Source organism: Humulus lupulus, chromosome 2, assembly GCF_963169125.1.
Source record: "Humulus lupulus chromosome 2, drHumLupu1.1, whole genome shotgun sequence".
Taxonomy (NCBI): domain Eukaryota; kingdom Viridiplantae; phylum Streptophyta; class Magnoliopsida; order Rosales; family Cannabaceae; genus Humulus; species Humulus lupulus.
Window position 1 is genome coordinate 4,896,114 of NC_084794.1, and position 20,507 is coordinate 4,916,620.

The window sequence follows — 20,507 nt, forward strand, 5'->3', positions numbered from 1 at the left end:
TGTTTCCGATTTCTTCTGTAGGTTTTCTTAGTTTCAAGATCAATAGACACCCTTGATTCAGATCCCTATCGTCGCATAAACTATGTGAATACCTGAAATCACAAATTGCGAAAAACCAGAATAAGAACGGTATAAAAGAAAAGCAACCAAATTAGAATAATAATTAATTTCTTGATATTAGTAAAAACAGTCCTCGACAACGGCGCCAAAAACTTGTTACAAAAGGGCAAAAACAATTATTGGGGACACGTGTGTAAAACATGGTGAATTCGAAAAGACAGGGATCACCCAAGTTGCCCCTAAGTACATGAACCCGTCTCCTAGGAAACAAACCGGGATATTTGTATTTGAACCGGGAGAATGAGGCAAGTCTCCACCATGCAAACACAGATGAAGACTTGGGGGGTAAATGTTATCCCTGTTTTCCCTCGGACACGTGGCATGACACAATGGGTCCGTGGGCTCTCCCAAAGAGATCAAAGGCCCATCATAAGCCCAATGAGTAGGGAAGAGGAAAGTCCTAGCCGCCCAATCGTTAGTAAGCTCATCATTGTTCGATGGGTGCCACCATAACGAGGGAACTAGGACCAAGATGCGGGCCCAACTCATCTTCCCGGTCCCAACCCATCCGTATCCTCTGGGATGCCAAAAGAGGTGGCAGGCTCAGCAGTCTGGGAATACAACCTTGTCAACCTCGGTAAACGAACCAGGGTCCCGGTGAACGAACCAGGACGTTGGTAAAGTAACCTGGACCAGACATCCGAATAGGGCAGGATTGACCTTCCCAACCACACACACACATACCCAAGAAACACGGAAGTTGGTCTCCTCAACTAACTTGTAGAAGAGGTTACACACATAATGTAACGACCCCAAATTCGCTAATGAGGCTTAAGGGCCTTGATTAGTGTGCCAGGATGGCATTATTGGGTTTAATGTGATTTGAATGATTTTATGGATTTAAATGCATGATTCTATGATTAATAATGTTTGAATGATAATGTGATATACATACGTGATATATATGAGAACCACATTATTGTGTGGGTAGATCAGCAGAGCACGACTCAAGGCGATCCTAGAGCTAGTTAGCGGGGAAAAGTCACAATGGGGCTTAGCAGTTGACTTTGGATAAGTCAGGAGTATTTTAGGTATTGGGTAGCTATTTAGACTATCAGGTTATGAAACTAAATATATGGAGATATATTTGAGGTTAGGAAGTCTAGGCGGGAATATTGGGGGATTTAACCGTTTTTCCCTCGGGGACATTTCTGGCGCCCCGAGCCTTGGAATTAACTTAACAAATGAGACAAACTTAAGGGAACCTGTAGGAACAAATAGACCGACTTTACTTCTCAGCTTACTCACTTCTCTCTCAAGGAAACTAGGTGAAAACCATAAGGGAAAACAGGGAGTTTCTGGGATTTCAAGTTGGGAATCTCTGAGAATTGAGGTGGGGATTTGAAGCTAAGTTTAGAGTTTGTCCAGGAGATGATTAACCAAGGCTAAGGTAAGGATTAAACTATGTTCTTGAGGTTTCAATTATGAGTTTTCAGCTGGGTATTGAGGAGGTTTCAATCTTGATGTTTAAGGGCAAAAATTAAGGAGGGAAGCTTGGAAATTAGCTTGGATTTGACTTGGTGAAGTGGTTCAGCAGAAAAGGTAAGTCTCAATTTGTGATTTATAAGTTTTGATTTGAGTTTGAATGGTTGGTTTGGGTGTTTATAGCTCTTGAGTTTCAGAAATTGAAAAGACAATTTTGGTGTGTGTTAGGCTGGGTTTTCTGTGGGGTTATGTTGTTTAAGTCATGCTAAAAGTGTTGGGATTGTTGGGTGTTGAAGTAGGGAGCTTAAGGATGGTTTTGGCTAAGGTTTCAAGCCTAGAAATGGTGGGAATTATGAGTTCGAAGGAAAGGGCCGCGACTTTGTTCTAGAGCGCTGCGGCCCTAGGATGAAGATGAGCCAAGAGGGCTCGGCCAAAGGTGAGCGCCGTGGCGCCCAAGGCAAGGGCCGCGGTGCGTGTCCTCTTTCAGGGGTGGTCCTTGGTTCAGTTTTGGGGTTGGGGCCGCGACTAGGCTTCAAGGGCCGCAGCCCTATGTTGTGCACTTGAACTTTTGAGGATTTTAGGCATGGGAATGTGGTCTAGAATGCTGGGGATCAATTTCACCACCGTGCTTGGTGGAATTCGGATTCCCGGGAGTTAGTTTTGTAACCAGAAACCCTAATTTAAATATTAATGGAACCCTATACCTTGGTTGTGACTAGGTGATAAAAGCTTAGGCTCGGGAACGGATCGTGCTTGAGGAGCGTCGCTCGTAATTCAAAAACCGTAAAGATTAAAGGTAAGAAAACTGCACCTGGTTGAATGTATGTGATGGGACTAAGGGTTCCCTATTGTGTATGCTTGAAAAGTTGGTATTATGCCATGCAAGCTAATTAGTGAACCAACGGTCTAAGGGCGCCAAGGGTTATACTAGCGCACAGGGCGCAGCTTGGCCACTGGTAGCCAAGGACAGCTTATTATGCACTGAGCTCGGTTTAAGCGGGCCAGAGTCAGTGGGTTAAACAGAGGGTGCGGCCTAAGTTGTCGGCCCTGATTATTATGTGATATGAATGTTATAAGTGTTTGATTACATTCATGATTATGAATTTATGCTGGTTGGTTAATGTGGATTATATGATGATAGTTCATGCGTAGTGAGTTTGTATCTGTTATAACTGCTTGTGTTGCACATTATGTTTTCTTGCTAGGCCTTGGCTCACAGGTGCTACGTGGTGCAGGTAAAGGCAAGGGTAGACTCGAAGAGCCTTGATTGGAGAGCTCTGTAAGCAGAATGTACATGACCAGCTGCTCAGCCGCCACGGTTGAGATTTAGGCAGGGACGCGTGACCCAGAGATTGTCCATTTTGCCTTAGTATGGCTAGCAAATGTTTGTGTTATTTTGGGAGTCTGTAATCCAACTTCTTAACTCTGTTTCTTTTGGGATCCCATGTAAATAACAGCTTAATTATATAAAATGAAACTTTTGAGACCAAAACCTTTTTAACCCTAGCTTATACTTGTTTAGTGACATGTTTTTAAATTAATGACTTGATTAGCAAGTCTTGCACCTTTATAAGTACACAGTGTAGCGGTCTTGGCTATCCAGGGCGTTACACATAATGCACGCTACTACTAGGAAACATCACTGCCACTACTCTGACAGATCCTGTCCCCAGGATCCCCTTAGAAGCCCACGCGGACCAGTATGAGGTTATGTACTATTGACTGTTGTATGGCTTGGTCACGCCCAATGGGCCCTAATCAATCTGTATTATTTAGCAATATCCTTTGTATTAAAGCCTCCATTAGCGGGCAAATCATGATTACATCCCTACTGGGCCCAAATTAGTTCGGCCCAAGCCCATCGCACCAGTTGTGCACTGTAGTGGGGATCCGAGATTTTCTCTTGTAAGCAATTACTCTGCTCAAACTTGCAGAAAACTCCATTGTAAAAAGCTCTCTAAGCTCTAATACAATTGACTCATGGACTAAGGCTCATTAACACCCCAACCATGTAAAAACCTTGCTTGAATATTTTAAATCCTTTATTTTTAGCTCTCTTATATTTCATAATTCTAGTTTCCAAAAAACTCGGTAATAATCCGATCGATCCGCAGGGGGAGCGCCCGCGGGTGTTAGGCCCCAGAATGTTCCTAGACAGATCGAACGGAAACGGTGTTTCCATCCCAGCGCCTCCATGAATAAAGATCACAGAGGATACAAGCGCGAGGAAGATTTGGAAGCCATCAATTCGGGAGACGATACTCCCCAGGTAGACTTATGCGACAGCCTTAATGCCCGAAAGGAACGGGCCCGCATGGAAAAGATTTGCGACTTGAGGAATAACCTCAACGACAATAGGAATGAGAGAGTTCCCCTGGATGATGGAATGGCCAAACAGGTCATGGAATAGTTGGCCGCGTTAAAGAAGGTCACGAACTGCTTGGTCCGGAAACAAGGAGGAGGCTCCGATTTCAAAGAGGAGGAAAATGAGCCATGCACTGTAGCGGGGATCCGAGATTTTCTCTTGTAAGCAATTACTCAGCTCAAACTTGTAGAAAACTCCATTATAAAATACTCTCTAAGCTCTAATACAACTGTTGACTATGTTTTTAGCCAACGACGTGAGAACGTAAAAAACGATGAACCTTCAAGATAATTTAAACGACACAGACAGTTTAATCAAGAAAAATAAATAACACATAAGATTTTATAGTGGTTCAGCCCCGATCAGTCGGTAATAGCCTAATCCACTTAGAGTTGTGATTTATAGATCTGTACTCAAGATCAGATGGACTGAGCCAACTGAGTTTCTTCAGTACAAATTGCAAAAATACAAGAATCCTTTCAAATACCAGCACTTTCTCTCTCTAGAATACTCAGACCCAAATTTTCTCTTTCTAGAATACTCAGACCCAAAAAGAAGAAGAAGAACCCCTTCTCTAATCCCATAAGCCCTCTATTTATAGGCTTAGGGTCATACATCTGATATCCCCTAGAATCGGGATATTTTATTATATTTATTACATTTAAATTACAAAAAACATTCAAAATGTAACAAAACCCCCCATTTGTGGGAAGAATGAGATATTCCCGCGTATCTTGTTGAAGCTGTTTTTGGGAATCTTGACTTAGTCCTCCTCTAGCTAGTTGATTGATCCACCTCACCTCCACTCTGGTCGATCATACACATGCTGGTTGGACATACACTTGCTGGTAGGATTTGTGCATGGTGGTAGGACATGCACTCCTCTCCTCTAACATGGCACTCTCCTCTAGCATGTCATGTCTCTATTTGGACAACCATGCACTGGTTGGACATATGCATAAAGACCAAATTCTTGGGCTCTCCTCGGACCACATCCTTGGGGTTTCCTAGGACCACCCTCTTGGGTTCTCCTCGGACCAAAGTCCCTTGGGCTCTCCTAGGATGCACTCTCCTTAGCTTTCCGCGGACCACACCCTTGGGATCTCCTAGGATACACTCTCCTTAGCTCTCCTAGGACCACACCCTTGGGGTCTCCTAGGATGCACTCTCCTTAGCTCTCCTCGGACCACACCCTTGGGATCTCCTAGGATGCACTCTCCTTAGCTCTCCTAGGACCACACCCTTGGGGTTTCCTAGGATGCACTCTCCTTAGCTCTCCTAGGATGCGCTTGGCTTGGTTATGACATCTTTCAAGCAGTCCAAATTCTTCGTCAGTCTACCGGGTCACTTTACCACAACTCTGAGGAGTCAATGTATTTATTGACTATTAATATGTATTTTACTGACCATGCACTGCCACTTGTCACATTTATTGCCACATCATTGATCTCCAATTTTTGGGTATAACAACAACTGACTCGTGGACTAAGGCTCATTAACGCCCCTAACCACGTAAAATCCTTGCTTGCATATTTTAAATCCTTTCTTTTTAGCTTTCTTCTCTTTCAGAATTATAGTTTCTGAAAAACTCGGTAAACATCCTTACTTAAATTTTCTTCCATTTTTTCCTTTTTTTTTTCTACCAATTTTTTCCTTCGTCTTTTTTTTTTTGTTTCCATTTTTCTATTCTTCTTCTACTTCTCATTTTTATTCATTTATCTATTTTTTTTCCTTCATTTGTATTATTTTGTTTTTTTTCTTCATATTTTTTAAGTTTTCTTTCCTCTTTTTTTTTTTATTGTTTTCCTTATATTTTTTCTTCATTTTTGTATTTCTTATTTTCTCCTTCCATTTTTTTTTTCTTTTTTCACACATATGATCTTTTTTCTTCTTTTATTTTTCTCATTTTTTTCATTTTTTTCTACCAATTTTTTCATTCATATTTTTTTTTTCTTTTTCCATTTTTTTTTCTTTTCATTTTTATTTATTTATCTGTTTTTTTTCCTTCATCATTTATTTTCTTTTCTTTTTTTTTTCATATTTTTTTAGTTTTATTTCCTTATTTTTTCTTCATTTTTTGTACTTATTATTTTCTCATTCCATTTTTTTCCTTTTTTTCACAAATATATTTTAACATTACATAATTATTTTACTATTTTTTTATTTATTATTGTAATTTTTTTTATAGTTTTTTCCACTATATGTAAAAAATATTCAAATCAATTTTTTTAGCATTTTCTTTTTACTGTAACCCTTATAGGAAAACCAAAATTTGGAAAGAAAACTAATAAAAATATGAAAAACGTGAATGAGTAACCAGTTACTCTGATGGGAACATTCAAATCTAGAAAAAAAATTGTATGAAGAAGATGGGAGAGAAGGGAAAGGGGTTGACCTCGTTTTTTTTTCTATCTTCAGATCAATGGTAACTGATTACCTTCTCGTTATTTGTGTATATTTCTGGGGGTAACTGGTTACCTTCACGTTCTTTGTGTGTATATTTCTGGGGTAACTGGTTACCTTCACATTCTGAAGTGTGTGTATCTTTTTGGGTTCTTTATGACAACTAGTTACCTGTGTTACTAAAATCATAATTACTTCTTCTTCATTTTTCCATGAAGTTTTCTTCCTTTTTTTTCATTCAAATTTGATGTTTCTTTTCATATTTAATATAAGTAACCCATCACCCTTCTTATGGTAACTGGTTATCCCTCTTATGGCAGAAAGCTACTCATTTCAGGGTAACTTGTTACTCCTCCTGATACATGTTATTTAACCTAACTTTATGATTTTTTTTACATAATTTTTTAAGATCAATCAAGTAACTGGTTACTTTACCTAGTACATGAAAAAATAAATGTACAATCTAAAAAAAAATGTTTCTAATAAATAAAAAAACAATAAACACAATTCATATTAAAGAAAAAACATTTTTGCAAAACAACCAAAGAAAAAATTAATATAAAATTAGTTATATAAAAATAATATAAAAAAACAAATAAGCTAAAAAAATTAATGATCAAATTACAAACATACCCTTCCAAATTAATAAAACTTGATTAAGAGTAAAACTATGACATAAACAAACTTTTATACAAAAATATGGAAAATTCTTTAAAAAAAAAATCCATAGATTAACTTTTTTTTAAAAAAACCATATTTTTGCACACTCTTTTAAAAATCCCATATAAAATGTAATTTCCTCTACAAAATACTTGGATGTAATTCCATTTTTAATGTTCACTTAATGATTTATACCACTATTTTTATTCAATTTATTACATCACTTTTCGTTTCTTTCTAATTTGTTGATAAAACAATGAAAAATAGTATGCATATTTGACTTTAAATCTAGTGCTGAGATTCAATATTAAAGACAAAACTGGTATTTGTGAAATTAACTCTTTTGAGCTAACTTTAAATGCCACTTTTTTTTTTTTTGTTGAGTAATGAAATTTACAACCATATTTTGAACAAAACATTTATGCCATTCTTTTCTAAGAATTTGTAGTAAATCTGAATCATGCTATCATTTTTATGGTTGACCAATTAACCACTTATTGTGAATCATATAAATCAACTAATAAAATGTGATGGTATAAATCATTGATCAATTAGTCATTAAAATATATTTAAGACCTAAAATAAATAAATCCAATTGGCCTATTCAAAATACAACTAATCTAAACAGGTACAAATTAAAAAAACAATATCTATCCTTAATGAAAACAAAGTTACTTTAATTTAAGAAATTTGATTAATTATTCATTAAATTATGTAAAAATATGTAATAAATACCAAAGTGCACCTAATGTGCCAAATCTAATTAGTTATTAATCATTATATATTTATCACTAAAAAAATAATCCCATGACCGAAAGTCAAAAATAATATCTATCCTAGAATACTTTTTAATTAAAACAAAATTAAGATATTAGAAATTTGATCAATAAGTCATTAAAATATGAAAAGGACCTAATAAGTACCCAAAACCACACCCAATAGCAATGGGCCAAATCAAATAGTTTAGCAGCAAATCAAATCAAATCAAACCCAAAACAAAAAAAGATAAAAATAAAAATCACATGATACAAGAAAAAAAAGAAGAAAATATCTTTCTCAAAATAAAATAAAATAATAAAACCAAAATATCTACTAACTAGTCACATGCACTTTTTGTGCCAGATTGGCAAAAAGGTAAGTGGAAGAATATCTCATTTTTATTTTTTATAGGTAAAGATCTTTATTATTGTGTGGACCCCTACATGTCATTATGAGATATTTAATAGGATATTATGGCATAAATAATGCCTAATTTATTTATTTTATAGTATAAATAATTAACATTTATTTTTTGTTGCCATTGTTATTTTAACTCATTAGCATAAAATATGTAATTAAATAGTTAATTTTTAATTTTTGTAACATAAATAATAAAAAAATTAGTTTTAAAAAAATATTTATTATTATCCTACAAATATTAAAAATTAAGTATTTAAGTATAATAATTACATACTTTTATATTTATGCCCCTAATTTTCTAATTAAAAAATTAAAAAAATGTTGTAACAAAATATAAATCTTAAATATTTATAACTTCAAAAAATAAATTAAGTATTTATTTAAGTGTAACATCAACTTAAATTTATAACGCAAATATCTCATTTTAATATTGGGCTATGTATTCTATGCCTTTGCCTATGGCTAAGCCTTACGTGTACAATTTCTCATTTCATATCATATCTCCAAATTCTGATATTTTTTTTCTTCAAAAACTCATCTTTTTCTTCCATTAACCTCCATTGTTGCCTCCTTTAAGCTCCTCCTTTTCCTCCAATCTTTTCGACCCTTTTTTTATTCTTCAAGACCGTTTTGATTGTTTGATTCAAACCATGTTTTCCCTTTGTGATTTTTGTAATCTGAAGCCTGCACTTCTCTTTTGTGAGGCTGACTCTGCCAATCTTTGTTTGTTCTGTGACCGCCGTGTTCACTCAGCTAATACCCTCTCCGATAAGCACTCCCGCTCGTGGATCTGTCACAACTGCGGGCTGAATCCCGTTTCGGTTGTGTGCTCGAAGAACAAGGTTTTGCTCTGCCATGATTGTAATTGGGACTCGCACACCACCTGTTCGATTTCGTGTCTCAACGAGTTAACTTCTGTTGAGGGATTTTCCGGTTGCCCGTCGGCTTCTGGGCTCGCTGCTTTTCTTGGGTTGAATTTGGAATCTGAAAATTCGGTGGATTTGAGTTCTGGGTCTGACCGAGTCGAGCAAAATTTTTTCGTTTCGAGTGATGATGGTGGGTCTTCTGCTTCTTTAAAGCGGAAGAACGAGCTGTGTGAGCAGTTGATTGAGATGGGGAAAAAGGATCTGCTGCGAGTCGATGTAGATGTTGCTCAAATGCGTCCTAAGACTCCGCCGGGTAGATGTTCTCAACAGGAGAATATCGAGGGTCTTGGACAGAAGGCCGATGGCGAGGAATTGAGGCAAGAAACGTCTTTTGCATCTTCAGTTGTGTTGCCGACGAGTCTGGACCTGAAACAGGGTGATTCAGTTGCTGAAGAAGATCATCTTTGGGATTATAATCACACCTATGATTCTTCTCTGGTATGTGCCAAAAATGAGCTCTTAGTAAATTATGATTTTTATGTGGTTTATTTTTTGCTATGCAAGTCAGCTCTTAGTAGCTTTATGTGCACTCCAAAGTTCCAGAGAATCTGGGTCTTGTTTGCCTTTAGAGAATGTCGATTATAGCTATGGAAAGGGTGTTAATCATTCGGTAAAAGTACTCGTGCTGTATAGTATATTAGCCTCTGAATAATAATTAAGGAGACACGGCTGGCATGCTCTACTGACATGCGTGTAATAGTAAAAAATAAAGGCAATTTATGTTAGTAATTGCTAAATAATTCATGAAATACCTTTGATATCTAAATACACACATGCACATATATATATACTTCATTTCAGGAAGGACAGCATCACTTAAAGCAATGGTATAATTTTAACGTCACAGCTGAATCATTGGCCTGAAGTGGCTGTAGGAGTAAGTGGAAAGTTATCTGGTGAAGCAATAATTTTGTCCTTAGTTAGAGATGCATTCTTGGTAGCCATTTATTGCGCCAGCTAACTAACTTTCGCGTGTCTAATATCCATTTTGATGTCAAGCACTCCATCTCTTAGACATCATTGTTGCTTAAATACTTTCTGGATATACTTGCTTTTGCTTGTACGTCAAATTATTAAGATTAAACATATTACGTATGCCATTCTAACTTTCTAAGTATTATCTTTTTGACCCTTGCAGATATGGCACTTTCAACTGGAAGAGTCAAAAGATTGTGAAGAATCTTGTTCAGAAGTCACAGAAATAAACAAACCTCGTTCGTTAGTAACACCCAAGTATGAGGTCTCTACCATATATGACGAAACTCTATCAGAAAGCGTAAGTCATTATGACATATCTGCATGGCATTCATTAGACTGCCTAATCTTGAAATAGTACTAAATGAAACCAAATTAAGTGAAAGGAAAATAAGAAAATTACTTCTCAGTTGTGGCCATGTTTATTTGCTGCATATTAGCTACTCTTGATTCATCTGTTGCCTTCTATTTATCGAGTTCTCATGTTATAGTTCCACCAATGGGGCAAGTAAAATGCTAAAGAACTTTGCAAAACACATTGATCATCTGTCTATATATATTGGAGTTGATGACTCATCTAAAATTTTCATTAAATCTGTAGAAGTTAGGATTTGCTAGGTGGACCAATTTGAGGTCTATTTGTTTGTAATTAAGTTCTAACCATTATATCTTCATATCCCACTTGGTCTTTGTCAAAACATATTTCACGTGTTACTGACAAGCTTGACTTAAAACAAAAATTGCAGGATCAACTATTATCAAATTATGCATCCCAAGCTGGAGAGAACACAAACAATCAGTCAGTAGGATTTGAAACAGAAATGGATTTGGATATTCCTGAAGGATGCAATAGCCCCAGTTATGTCCAGGACTCGGGGCATGAAGTTTTGCCAATGAGTGATGGTGCAAAAGGGTCAAAATCTATGATGGAGATGGAGATGCTGGCCCAGAACAGAGGCAATGCCATGTTACGCTACAAGGAGAAGAAGAAAACCAGAAGGCAAGGGTTCTAATTCTATTTCCTTAAGCTCTTACTGTCCAATATTTTAATTATTTGATTATGATACTTATACATGGACATGATAATAACGTACTACTTTTTGATGATCTTTGAACAGATACGACAAACACATTCGTTACGAAACAAGAAAGGCGAGGGCTGATACTAGAGAACGAGTGAAAGGCCGGTTCATCAAGTCAAGTGAAGCTTCCAACGACGCATAAAGTTTCAGTGATCATCTTCTACCAACCATATTGATTGATAATGCGATTGCAGCCATCTTGGCTCTCCCTCCTTGCACCTGTACATTCGTCTTCCATTGTAGAAAAAATTAGAAGAAGAAAGTAATAGCTAGAACAAGAATATGTATGTGTATCGAATTCTACCGGATCTCGTATAGTTTTCCAAATGAGAGTATTAGGGGAAAGGAAAGGCCATCATTCCTTACCTACCATTATGTTGCATAATTTTGTTTTAGTTAAATGAAAGGTCATTATATACATGACTTTTGTAGCAGCAATTATGGTAATGAATGAATGCTGAAACACACTAATGCCACCCTCTTTTTTGAGCCTAGAAATAGAAACTAAGTTACACAAAAGTGGTGAAAATAAGCAAGTTTCATAAGTGAAAAAGTGTGTGGTTTTGCCAAGTTTAATAAGAAACATTTAGAATTAGACACACCATCTGCGGAGCCAGGCTGTGACCATCTTTGGTAACATGATGGATCTCAATTAACATTGATTATTACTCCCATGCATATTCAGATCTATAATGAAGTTTTCACTCAAAAAAAAAAAAAAGTACAGAAAAGAAAAATCTATAATGAAGTTTGGTGGGGTTGGAGGCAGATTCATTCTTACCCACTTAAACAACTTGCTCATGCATTCCTAGGTATATATGTATATGTATGTATATATAAGAAAAAGCAAGATATTTTATCATATGTATAAGTTGACCCCAGATATTAGATTCTCTAACTTTTTTCTTTCTTTCTTGGAATGTAGTAGTGTATAATATCTAAAAAAAAAAAATCATGAAAAATGATATTTTTGTCTTTATTGTTTCTGTCAACTCATAGCTAAGCTAAGTAGTGGAATGTTCTTAAATCAGTTTTTTCTTTTTCTAAAAAAAATCTGAATCTTTGGGCAAAATTCTTGAATCTTTCTACTTTAACTGAAGATGAAGATGGATTAGTAAGTAACATAATATGAGTAAGATGTAAGAGTGATATCCCAGAAAGTGATACGGTTGATATTTTTTATTTTGCCAAGAAAAAAATGGAAGAATTTTTTATATAAATTATTTTTACTGAAATAAAAAAAAAATTAATGATTAGGAAAAGCCACAGTAGGTCACACGGATAAGATTAGCTGTCAACGTGGCACAGCTTGAACAGGTGGTCCCTACCTGATTTGGCACTGCTCAAAGTCCACGTGTTGGTTTTTGCTGACCTGATTGCCTTTGTGAACTGTGAAATGTGTTCCACAGGAACATTATTTCAAGATTTAATACGAACTGATCCGCCAGTTGGATAAAACAAAACAAAAGTAAATAAAAGCCGAAACCCAAACTAAGCTTTCATTTTTAATAATAATAAGAGTTGTTTGACAAAGTAAATCTTTTCCAATGTTACTCTACATAGTATATATATATATTTTTTAAAATTATTAATTTTTTTTAGCAATTAACTCTTTAAATTGAATACAATTATCAACTAATTTTAATTTTTAAATTTTAGATTTTTAAATGAATATATATGTTATGACAGGTTCAATGGTTGTATTGTAAAGAGAATTATAAAAAATTATTATTAGTGTAATTTAATATTCTTATATATTTTAATTTAAAATATAATACTTAGAATCTCCTACTGAATCTAAATCACATTGATCAATATAAAGTAGCATTAGAAACTATAATACTACTAACAAAAACAAGTTATAAATCCACTGACTTATTTGCTACGAAAAGAAGTTCAAATACTATTTTATACTAATCTCTAGATAAATTCAATGAACAACAATACAAATATTACTTTGTTAAAAAAAAAGGGTGATATTACTTTTAGTCTATAATAATCAATGTGTTGCTATTTGATATTTTATGTACAACAACACACGAGTTGACACTTTACGATTGATTAGCGACACCTAATAATATTTATTTAATTTAAATAATTAAGATTCGATATTGAATTAGAACAATAGCGATTTGAGTTGTTAGTTACTATTAAGGCAACTCCAATGTGACATTAAAACCTTAAATTTGTGGAGATTTGATACCAAATCTTATTCCAACCCAACATTATAATCTACAATAGTCACTCAAATTTGAGGTCGCATTTTAGATAATGACAAAAATTTGTTTACTTTTTTAATATAATAATAATAATAAAACTTATTAAATATATATACATAGTATAATTATATGTTTTAAAAAATAATATAGTAATAAATATATTATATTTTATTAGAGAATATATATTTTTAGTGTAAATTTTGGTGTTAGATTGGAATGAAAAAAAATATAGTGTTAAAAGTTTAAGATTTTTGTGTTAGTTCATTTATGGATGGAGTTGGCCTTAGTGCACACAATTCTCAATCAATAAAAGAAATATTAATTTTTAAATAGTTTTGAGGAGGTTGATGATAGATTATTAGATTTCACCTACACTACTACTGGCTCCTTTAACTACGGAGAGAGACTTTGTACGTATAGGCCATGTGAATTATGTCTTGGTTCTTGAGCTTCCTACTCCTCCTTTGATTCCTCTCTCCTACTCTCTCTCTCTCTCTTACTGAGCTGCCCATATTAGCCATTTGATTTGATATGCACCTCGTAACTTGACAGCTTTCTCTCTGCACTCTCCTCTCTGTAAACCAGTGAGTCTTTCTTTCAGAGATTGTCGACCTTGTTTATATATATATATATATATATATATCTATGTGTTTTTCTTTATCTCTTCATCAACTTGTCAAACCTTATATTAGATTCGAATATATGTAACATGAATAATATAACCATTTCTTCTTCTTCGGTTGATGATGGTATAGTTAGATGACTACTGTACTGATGGTGTAGGAAGCTATTACTAAGCGAAAGAAGAAGAAAAAGAAGACATGGGTTGTGCTGCTTCTGCATATGTTGTTCCATGGAAGAGTAAGAAGAAGCCATGTATCCCTGAAGTTGTGATATTCGTCCCTTCATTGAGAATTCCAGTACAATCTGATCTTCGAAGACCGCTTAAAGGGTTGGTCCCGAAAGATCTAGCTGACAGGTTACATTCTCTTCGGAACCAGATTGTGTTAGTGGCCGATGATACAGGTAACCTTCTTTTTCATCTCATTGAAATAATCCTTGTTTGTTTCATTCTTTTCTGTTTGTTTACTGGGAAAATTATCTTTTTCTCACTCTTATTGCAGATGGATCTGCTATAACTGAGCTGCGGCGAGCACTGGAAGAGTACTTGTCTGTTCTGAGTGGACTTACTAACAAAGGTGTTTGAAGAATTGTCTGGACACCCTTTTCTTTAATTTTAATCAACATTGTACTGATATGCATATATTACAGAGTTTGGTTTCGAAGGATTGATAGAATTCAAGTGGAGAACTTTACAAGATGAACGGCAGGTTAGAATGTCAAAACAAGTGAATATATCAATATATATGCTTTGTTTTTAGTAGATGGGATTTAACTGAGTGAATCTTAAAATTTACACTAGCAGGAATTGAGTGTAGCAAACTCCTGGTTTGAACTACTATCTACGATTCATTTGATGGCTTTGCTGACCTTGGCTGAGGCTGGCTCCTTGATGATTCCCAAGGATTATGGTTCTGGAATAAGAGTTGTATCTTCAGGTCCATATTCTTTCATAATTGGCTTTATATATCTTTGTTTTTAGAGTTGTTGATCTTAACTTGTCTCAAGCTACTTTCAGATTGCAAGAGGGAAGCTGTTGATTTGTTGCTGAAGGCTTCAGGGTACTTGGAGTTCTGTGTCAGGGATATACTGGTTCGCATACCACAAGATATTAAGTATGTTGTTATAAATAGATGAAATGAATTTGAAGTTTGAACCCATTTGAAACATTTTGACACAATTTTCATTAAATCTAACATATTATAAAACTATGTGCGGTAAACCCAGGAACAGGTTGCCCATGGATATGCAAGGTGGTATTTTGGAGGCCATTTCTATTCAAGCTTTAGGCCAGGTATTGGCTACTCCACTTGACTTTCTCTATGACTAGGTTGTTTGAGTTATTTATATATATATACAGACACATATTCTAATCCTGATGATAAACACAGGGGACAGAAATCCAGCTTGGATTGGCAGTAGAATGCCAAAAGGCCACTTTATCAGTTAAAAGAAGGTTGGCATGTGAGCAGCTTAGCTATTTTGGCCAGGTCTGTAACCTTGCTCTCAATTCCTTCAAAAAGAAGAATCCAACTATGGACTTGTGTTCTTCCCTCTTTTTTTATTCCAATATATAGATTATTGTTACATGTTTTAATACTGCTTGGCTGCTATGAGGTTTACTTAGAGTAAAATTCAATTGCATGTTTGTGGTTTGACCAGGCTTTTCACTCCTTGTCTGGAGGATATGGCAACGATCAAGAGAATGGAAAGAAACATCTTTGGTTTATCAAATACAAATTTCTTGAAGCAAAGGTTTATAACTTGAATCAAATATTCAAAATTTAGCAACAGAAGAAAGTTCTCTTTCTGGTTTATAATATTAGCACCTCTCTATTTTTTATGACTAGGCTGCAGCATACTACTACCATGGCCTGATCCTTGACAAGGGAACTGAGCCGTCCTGCCACATCAGCGCGGTGTGCTGTTTTCTCGCAGCAGAAGAGCTTTTAGCAGAGAGCAAGAAGGCCTGCTTGACCTTTTGCCTTGCAAATCCAGTGACTAGGTAGGTTGGTCTTGTTGAATAGTTTCATAAATGAAAAGCTTTAATAGTCTGGTTTTACCTTAACTAAAATGGACAATTCTATCTCAATGTGAAGGGCTCCACCACTCTGGGGTGCTATGAAGCATTTGCATCAAAAAATCCCAGAAGTTGCATCAAGGAAATCACAGATGTATGGCTACCTCTTAGAACAAGAAAAGTGAGAACCCTTTATTTTATTAGTTTCATCCATTCAAATAAAACATTAGTCATTTTGAACCACATTACTTAAATTGGTATGTATGCAGGGTTCTTCAACAATTGCCAGATTTACCAGAATTCCAACTTTCATTAACACCTGAAGACTATCAATTGCCTGAAATTGATTCAGCTTGGGACAGTGAGACATGGGAGACACAGGAGCATACCCTGAAAGAGCATCTCAAGGATCTTGAAGAGGACAATGAAATCTAATGATAAAGCTAATAAGCTGCTACTCTCAGTGGACAACATTCTTCTTATACAAAAAAGTAACTAATCAATATGTATCTACAAGAAGAAAAAAGTTACAACAAGCTTAATCATTATCTCTGTGTTTAGCAGATCTTAAATTTCTTCCGGTCTATATGTGACACTAAAATTGGGTTTGCTATCAAAGAGAGGTTAAAAATGAGATTAAGTTTCATGTTTTGCCAACTTATTTTCTCAAAGTGTTACTTATTAGAACATTTTATATGGACCACCAAAATCAAACATAATATGAATATTTATATGGGTTTATACCTTTTTGATCTGAATTTTGTCCTATTACCTGTTTGGACTCTGTGTTTTGACAAATTACTTTTTGGAACCTATATTTTGTAAAATGGTTAAAATAAAACCCTAATCCTGATTTTGGTCAATGTTTTCTCAACTAAAATCACAAATAATTTACCAAACTAACAATTCAGGACAAAAATAAAATCATTCGGCTTAAAAACGGTGTTGTTATATTCAATTTTTTCTTCATCAAAATTGAGTTTAGGGTTCTATTTTAATCATTTTACAAAACATAGGGTCCAAAAAGTAGGGCTGTTCATCAAACCGCCCGCGCCGCACCACACCGCAAAAAAAAATGTGGTTTGAAATTCTTCGCGGTGCGGTCGCGGTTTGAATTTTCACTAAACCGCGCGGTGTGGTGCGGTTTGCGGTTTTGAATTATTAAAATGCGGTTCAAACCGCACCGCACCGCACCGCATATTATAAAAATACTATTTTTTTTATATTTATTTAAGTCTAATATGTTAAAGCCCAACCCAAAGCCCACTAATTTTAGGGCAACACTCTCTTTTTTCACTCAGCCGTAGGGACCTCCTTTGCCACTCGTTCTTCTTCTTTGCTCTGTGAAAAAAATTGTGGACCTTGAATAGCTTGCTGAAAGTTGGAGCTGGAAGTTGGTGTTTGTTGTGTTTTTATTCTATTGCTGAAAGTATTTTAGTTGTATCTTTCATATTGATGTTGGAATTTAATTAATTTCAAGTTTGTTCTATGTTGTTTTAGGTGTGTTGCTGAAACTTTATTAAGATTATTGACTTATAGTTGTTGTTGTTGTAACTTTATTAGTCTCAAGTTTGTTGTATTTTCTTAGGTGTTTTGTTGAGCCATTATTAAGATTATTGCATTGTTGAAAGTTTTCTTATTTTTTATTTTCAAGCTTTAGGTGTTGCTGAAATATTAATATGATTATTTATGATAGTTTAATTATTTGGCGGTAGTCCAAACCACCCACACCGCACCATTTTTTTGCGGTGCGGTTTCTGCGATTTTTTAGTTTCGCGGTGCGGGTGCGGTTTGGAAAATTAGAAAAACCGCATGCGCGGGTTGGTTTGAAAAAATGGTCAAAAACCGCACCACCCGCACCGCGTACAGCCCTACCAAAAAATAATTTGTCAAAACACAAGGTCCAAATAGGTAATGAGACAAAACACAGAGTCCAAAAATGTATAAACCCTATTTATATATCTAATATTACATATGAATTTTAATAGGATGGACTAATATACTAACAGAGTTAGGATCTATGTATTTCTAACTCGTTTTGGTCAATTGGGCCAAGACAATTAACTCGCTTATATATCTAAGCCCAATAGGCCAAATCTAGTTCTTAAATAAGGGTTTAGATCACCCTAGATTGACATAGATTTATTGAGTGCTTTGGAGATTTCAAGGGACAAGTATCCATTGAACCCCTTGCAAGTGTGTTTGATGTTTGTTTTATAAGTTCAAGCTCAATACAATTTATCAATTCGATTGCCGAGCTTAAGGAAGTAAATTTTCTATCTAATTTATTTGATATACTTGAACAAAAAATAAGATAATATTTTTCAAAGTAATTTGTTTAATTGATGAGTTTGGTAATATAAAATCAATGATTTAACTTTTTCATAAAACTCGTATTATTCAATTTAAAATTCGACATTAATTACTCTTGTCATAATTGAAGTAGGCAGTTTAAAGGTAAAAAAAGATGCACATTAAAGTAGTTTTTGGCTAAAGTGGCCCACAAGCCAGAAAATGTGGAACTGAATTATTCATCTTTAATAACTCTGGTGAAAGTAAAGACTTGAAGGGAACCTTCTCTACTGATTTTTTTTTTTAATTTTTTTTTATTCTTTTCTACAAAGACAAATTACAAAAGAAAAGAACTGTAAGTAACAAAAAAAAAAGTAGGTCCACACCAAATTGCCTCATTTCTGTCTAGCAATAACATAACTCCACTGCAGACAATTTAAAAGGACGACAAAAAAAGTACACAGCTACCAGCTAACCAAAGTCACCTCTACCAGAAAGTAGTATTATTAACAACGCCAGATAACAAGCTCTGTAAGATTATTGTAAAAAGTGGGAAACAACATTAACTACACCAACTAAAAACTGGTTTGCACTGTATGCAATAGTAGGATTTTTCACACAACTCCTTAAAAAAACCAAGAATGAAAGAGAGAAATATAACATGATTTTATCTCACACACACTCACACAGAAAAACATAGTCAGTCAGAAGGGTTCTGAGACTGAGTTGGCCTGAGTTGGGTCCAGATTGTCCAGTGAGTTGGGCGAGTCATGAGGCGGTGAGCAGAGAGAAGAGTCAGAGTGAAATAGGCAATGAAAGCCAAGTAAGAAAGCATTACAGCCACCATCATTCTATTGCAAAACTTGGGCACTTGTTCGCACACCGCTTGCCATGTCATGTGCGCTTCGCCGTGGCGCCCTACGTAGCCGATGGCAGTGGCTGCCGCACATCCAGCCACCACCAACACCATCATTACCTGTTCTCTCAAACCAAACCAAACCAACACCATATCATAAGAAATCTAATGACAGCACTTTAACAAAATTAATCAGCTGGTTAATCTCAAAACTAATTGAACTATATGAACTTTTAAGTTTATACACCTCAAGTTGAGGGCTCTATATTTAGCTCACTATTATGCTTATTTGAGCTATTGAACTCAAATGGTAAGATTCAAGTTCATCTCAAAAAGTTAAGTGGGATTAATTTGTATGTGTACATCTATTCCATATTTCTTGGATAAGATCTAGCTCGGTTTAGCTTACTATTCTCTTTTTAGATACACTATGCTAAAATTCATGAGTGATATCTCAAAATCAATTATAAATGAGTACTGGAGCAGTCGTAATCTTATAACAATTCACTTACCGTATCATGCACGAAAAGCAAGAACAACTTGCTTTGCAGGGACTCTGGCTCAGAACGCTTCAAGAGACCAAAAAGAAAGACCAACGATAGTAAAGATGAGACACACAATACTGAATCAGCACCCACCATGAACCTACAAAAACAAACCCAAAAACACAACCTTTCTTTCTCAGTAAAAAGAAAAGATTAGACTTAGAGAAAGCTGTGTTTATTTTTATGATTGGTTTACCTGAAGGCAGAAGAATAAGAGTAACGAGCTTTGAACTGAAGACCGAATAGGGAGATGGTTTGTTTATCAGTGAGAGTAAGAGAGATTGCAGCCAAGGTGAAAACTATGGCTAAGCTTCTGAGACAGACTTGAGCTATGAAAATACTACTTCTCTTTGGTGAGTTTGATGGGATTGGAATGGTGGTGGATTTCCCTTCTCGTACGGAGAGTGGACTACTCTTGTCCATCTCTGGGGCCATTAGAGATAATAATAACAAGCTCAACTTTCTCAGCAAACAAAAGGGTCTTTCAGATTGTATATATAATGAAAGTAAAACCAACTCTGTTGAACCGTTCAAATGGGTTTACAGTAGACTAGTCTCTGGTCTGGTGCAATGTAGGAAAAAGAAGAGGAAGAGAAAGGCATTTATAGTGAAAAGAAAAAGAGTGGACTTGGAGATGGAGACCAGTTATTAAAAGTTGAAGGCCAGAGGTGTGGTGGAACACGTACACTCGGCTAGTCACGTGTGTCTCGCTGCCCCCGCCCGACCCGACCCGATCCAGAAACTTCGGTTGGTGGGTCGGGTTTAGTAAAACTCATTCGACTTTAGTTTTAGAAAAAATTACTAACATGTAATTGTCCG

General features: G+C 35.4%; 3 protein-coding genes across 4 annotated transcripts; 2 read left to right on the forward strand and 1 right to left on the reverse strand.

Moving 5' to 3' along the window:
• Positions 1-8,566: 8,566 nt before the first annotated feature.
• On the forward strand, positions 8,567-11,611 carry LOC133817003 (zinc finger protein CONSTANS-LIKE 15-like). Its single transcript, XM_062249374.1, has 4 exons — positions 8,567-9,516; positions 10,217-10,354; positions 10,800-11,053; positions 11,172-11,611. The coding sequence occupies exons 1-4, from the start codon at positions 8,803-8,805 to the stop codon at positions 11,275-11,277; spliced, it is 1,212 nt and encodes a 403-aa protein (XP_062105358.1). The 5' UTR covers positions 8,567-8,802; the 3' UTR covers positions 11,278-11,611.
• A 2,195-nt stretch (positions 11,612-13,806) lies between these two features.
• On the forward strand, positions 13,807-16,652 carry LOC133817004 (uncharacterized). Of its 2 annotated transcripts, none has more exons than XM_062249375.1 (12): positions 13,807-13,938; positions 14,138-14,380; positions 14,479-14,553; positions 14,627-14,685; positions 14,781-14,913; positions 14,994-15,090; positions 15,203-15,269; positions 15,367-15,465; positions 15,638-15,730; positions 15,826-15,980; positions 16,075-16,176; positions 16,265-16,652. In XM_062249375.1, exons 2-12 carry the CDS (start codon positions 14,176-14,178, stop codon positions 16,428-16,430), a joined length of 1,251 nt encoding a protein of 416 aa, XP_062105359.1. In that variant the 5' UTR covers positions 13,807-13,938; positions 14,138-14,175; the 3' UTR covers positions 16,431-16,652. The 2 variants fall into 2 exon arrangements, with proteins under 2 accessions (XP_062105359.1, XP_062105360.1); XM_062249376.1 differs by having other exon boundaries at positions 13,808-13,938; positions 14,110-14,380.
• Positions 16,653-18,666: 2,014 nt separating this feature from the next.
• Positions 18,667-20,304, reverse strand: LOC133817005 (CASP-like protein 1F2). Its single transcript, XM_062249377.1, has 3 exons — positions 19,885-20,304; positions 19,656-19,788; positions 18,667-19,263 (listed from the first exon to the last, which is right to left on the reverse strand). The coding sequence occupies exons 1-3, from the start codon at positions 20,121-20,123 to the stop codon at positions 18,988-18,990; spliced, it is 648 nt and encodes a 215-aa protein (XP_062105361.1). The 5' UTR covers positions 20,124-20,304; the 3' UTR covers positions 18,667-18,987.
• Between the last annotated feature and the right edge of the window lie 203 nt (positions 20,305-20,507).

Coding starts and splice junctions, on each gene's coding strand:
- LOC133817003 (XM_062249374.1), top strand. CDS start 8,803: ATGTTTTCCCTTTGTGATTTTTGTAATCTGAAGCCTGCACTTCTCTTT. Junction 9,517..10,216: donor ACACCTATGATTCTTCTCTG/GTATGTGCCAAA, acceptor TGACCCTTGCAG/ATATGGCACTTTCAACTGGA. Junction 11,054..11,171: donor GAGAAGAAGAAAACCAGAAG/GCAAGGGTTCTA, acceptor ATCTTTGAACAG/ATACGACAAACACATTCGTT.
- LOC133817005 (XM_062249377.1), bottom strand. CDS start 20,123: ATGGCCCCAGAGATGGACAAGAGTAGTCCACTCTCCGTACGAGAAGGG. Junction 19,789..19,884: donor TCTTATTCTTCTGCCTTCAG/GTAAACCAATCA, acceptor TTGTTTTTGTAG/GTTCATGGTGGGTGCTGATT. Junction 19,264..19,655: donor TGCTTTTCGTGCATGATACG/GTAAGTGAATTG, acceptor TTGAGAGAACAG/GTAATGATGGTGTTGGTGGT.
- LOC133817004 (XM_062249375.1), top strand. CDS start 14,176: ATGGGTTGTGCTGCTTCTGCATATGTTGTTCCATGGAAGAGTAAGAAG. Junction 14,914..14,993: donor AATAAGAGTTGTATCTTCAG/GTCCATATTCTT, acceptor AGCTACTTTCAG/ATTGCAAGAGGGAAGCTGTT. Junction 16,177..16,264: donor TACCTCTTAGAACAAGAAAA/GTGAGAACCCTT, acceptor GTATGTATGCAG/GGTTCTTCAACAATTGCCAG.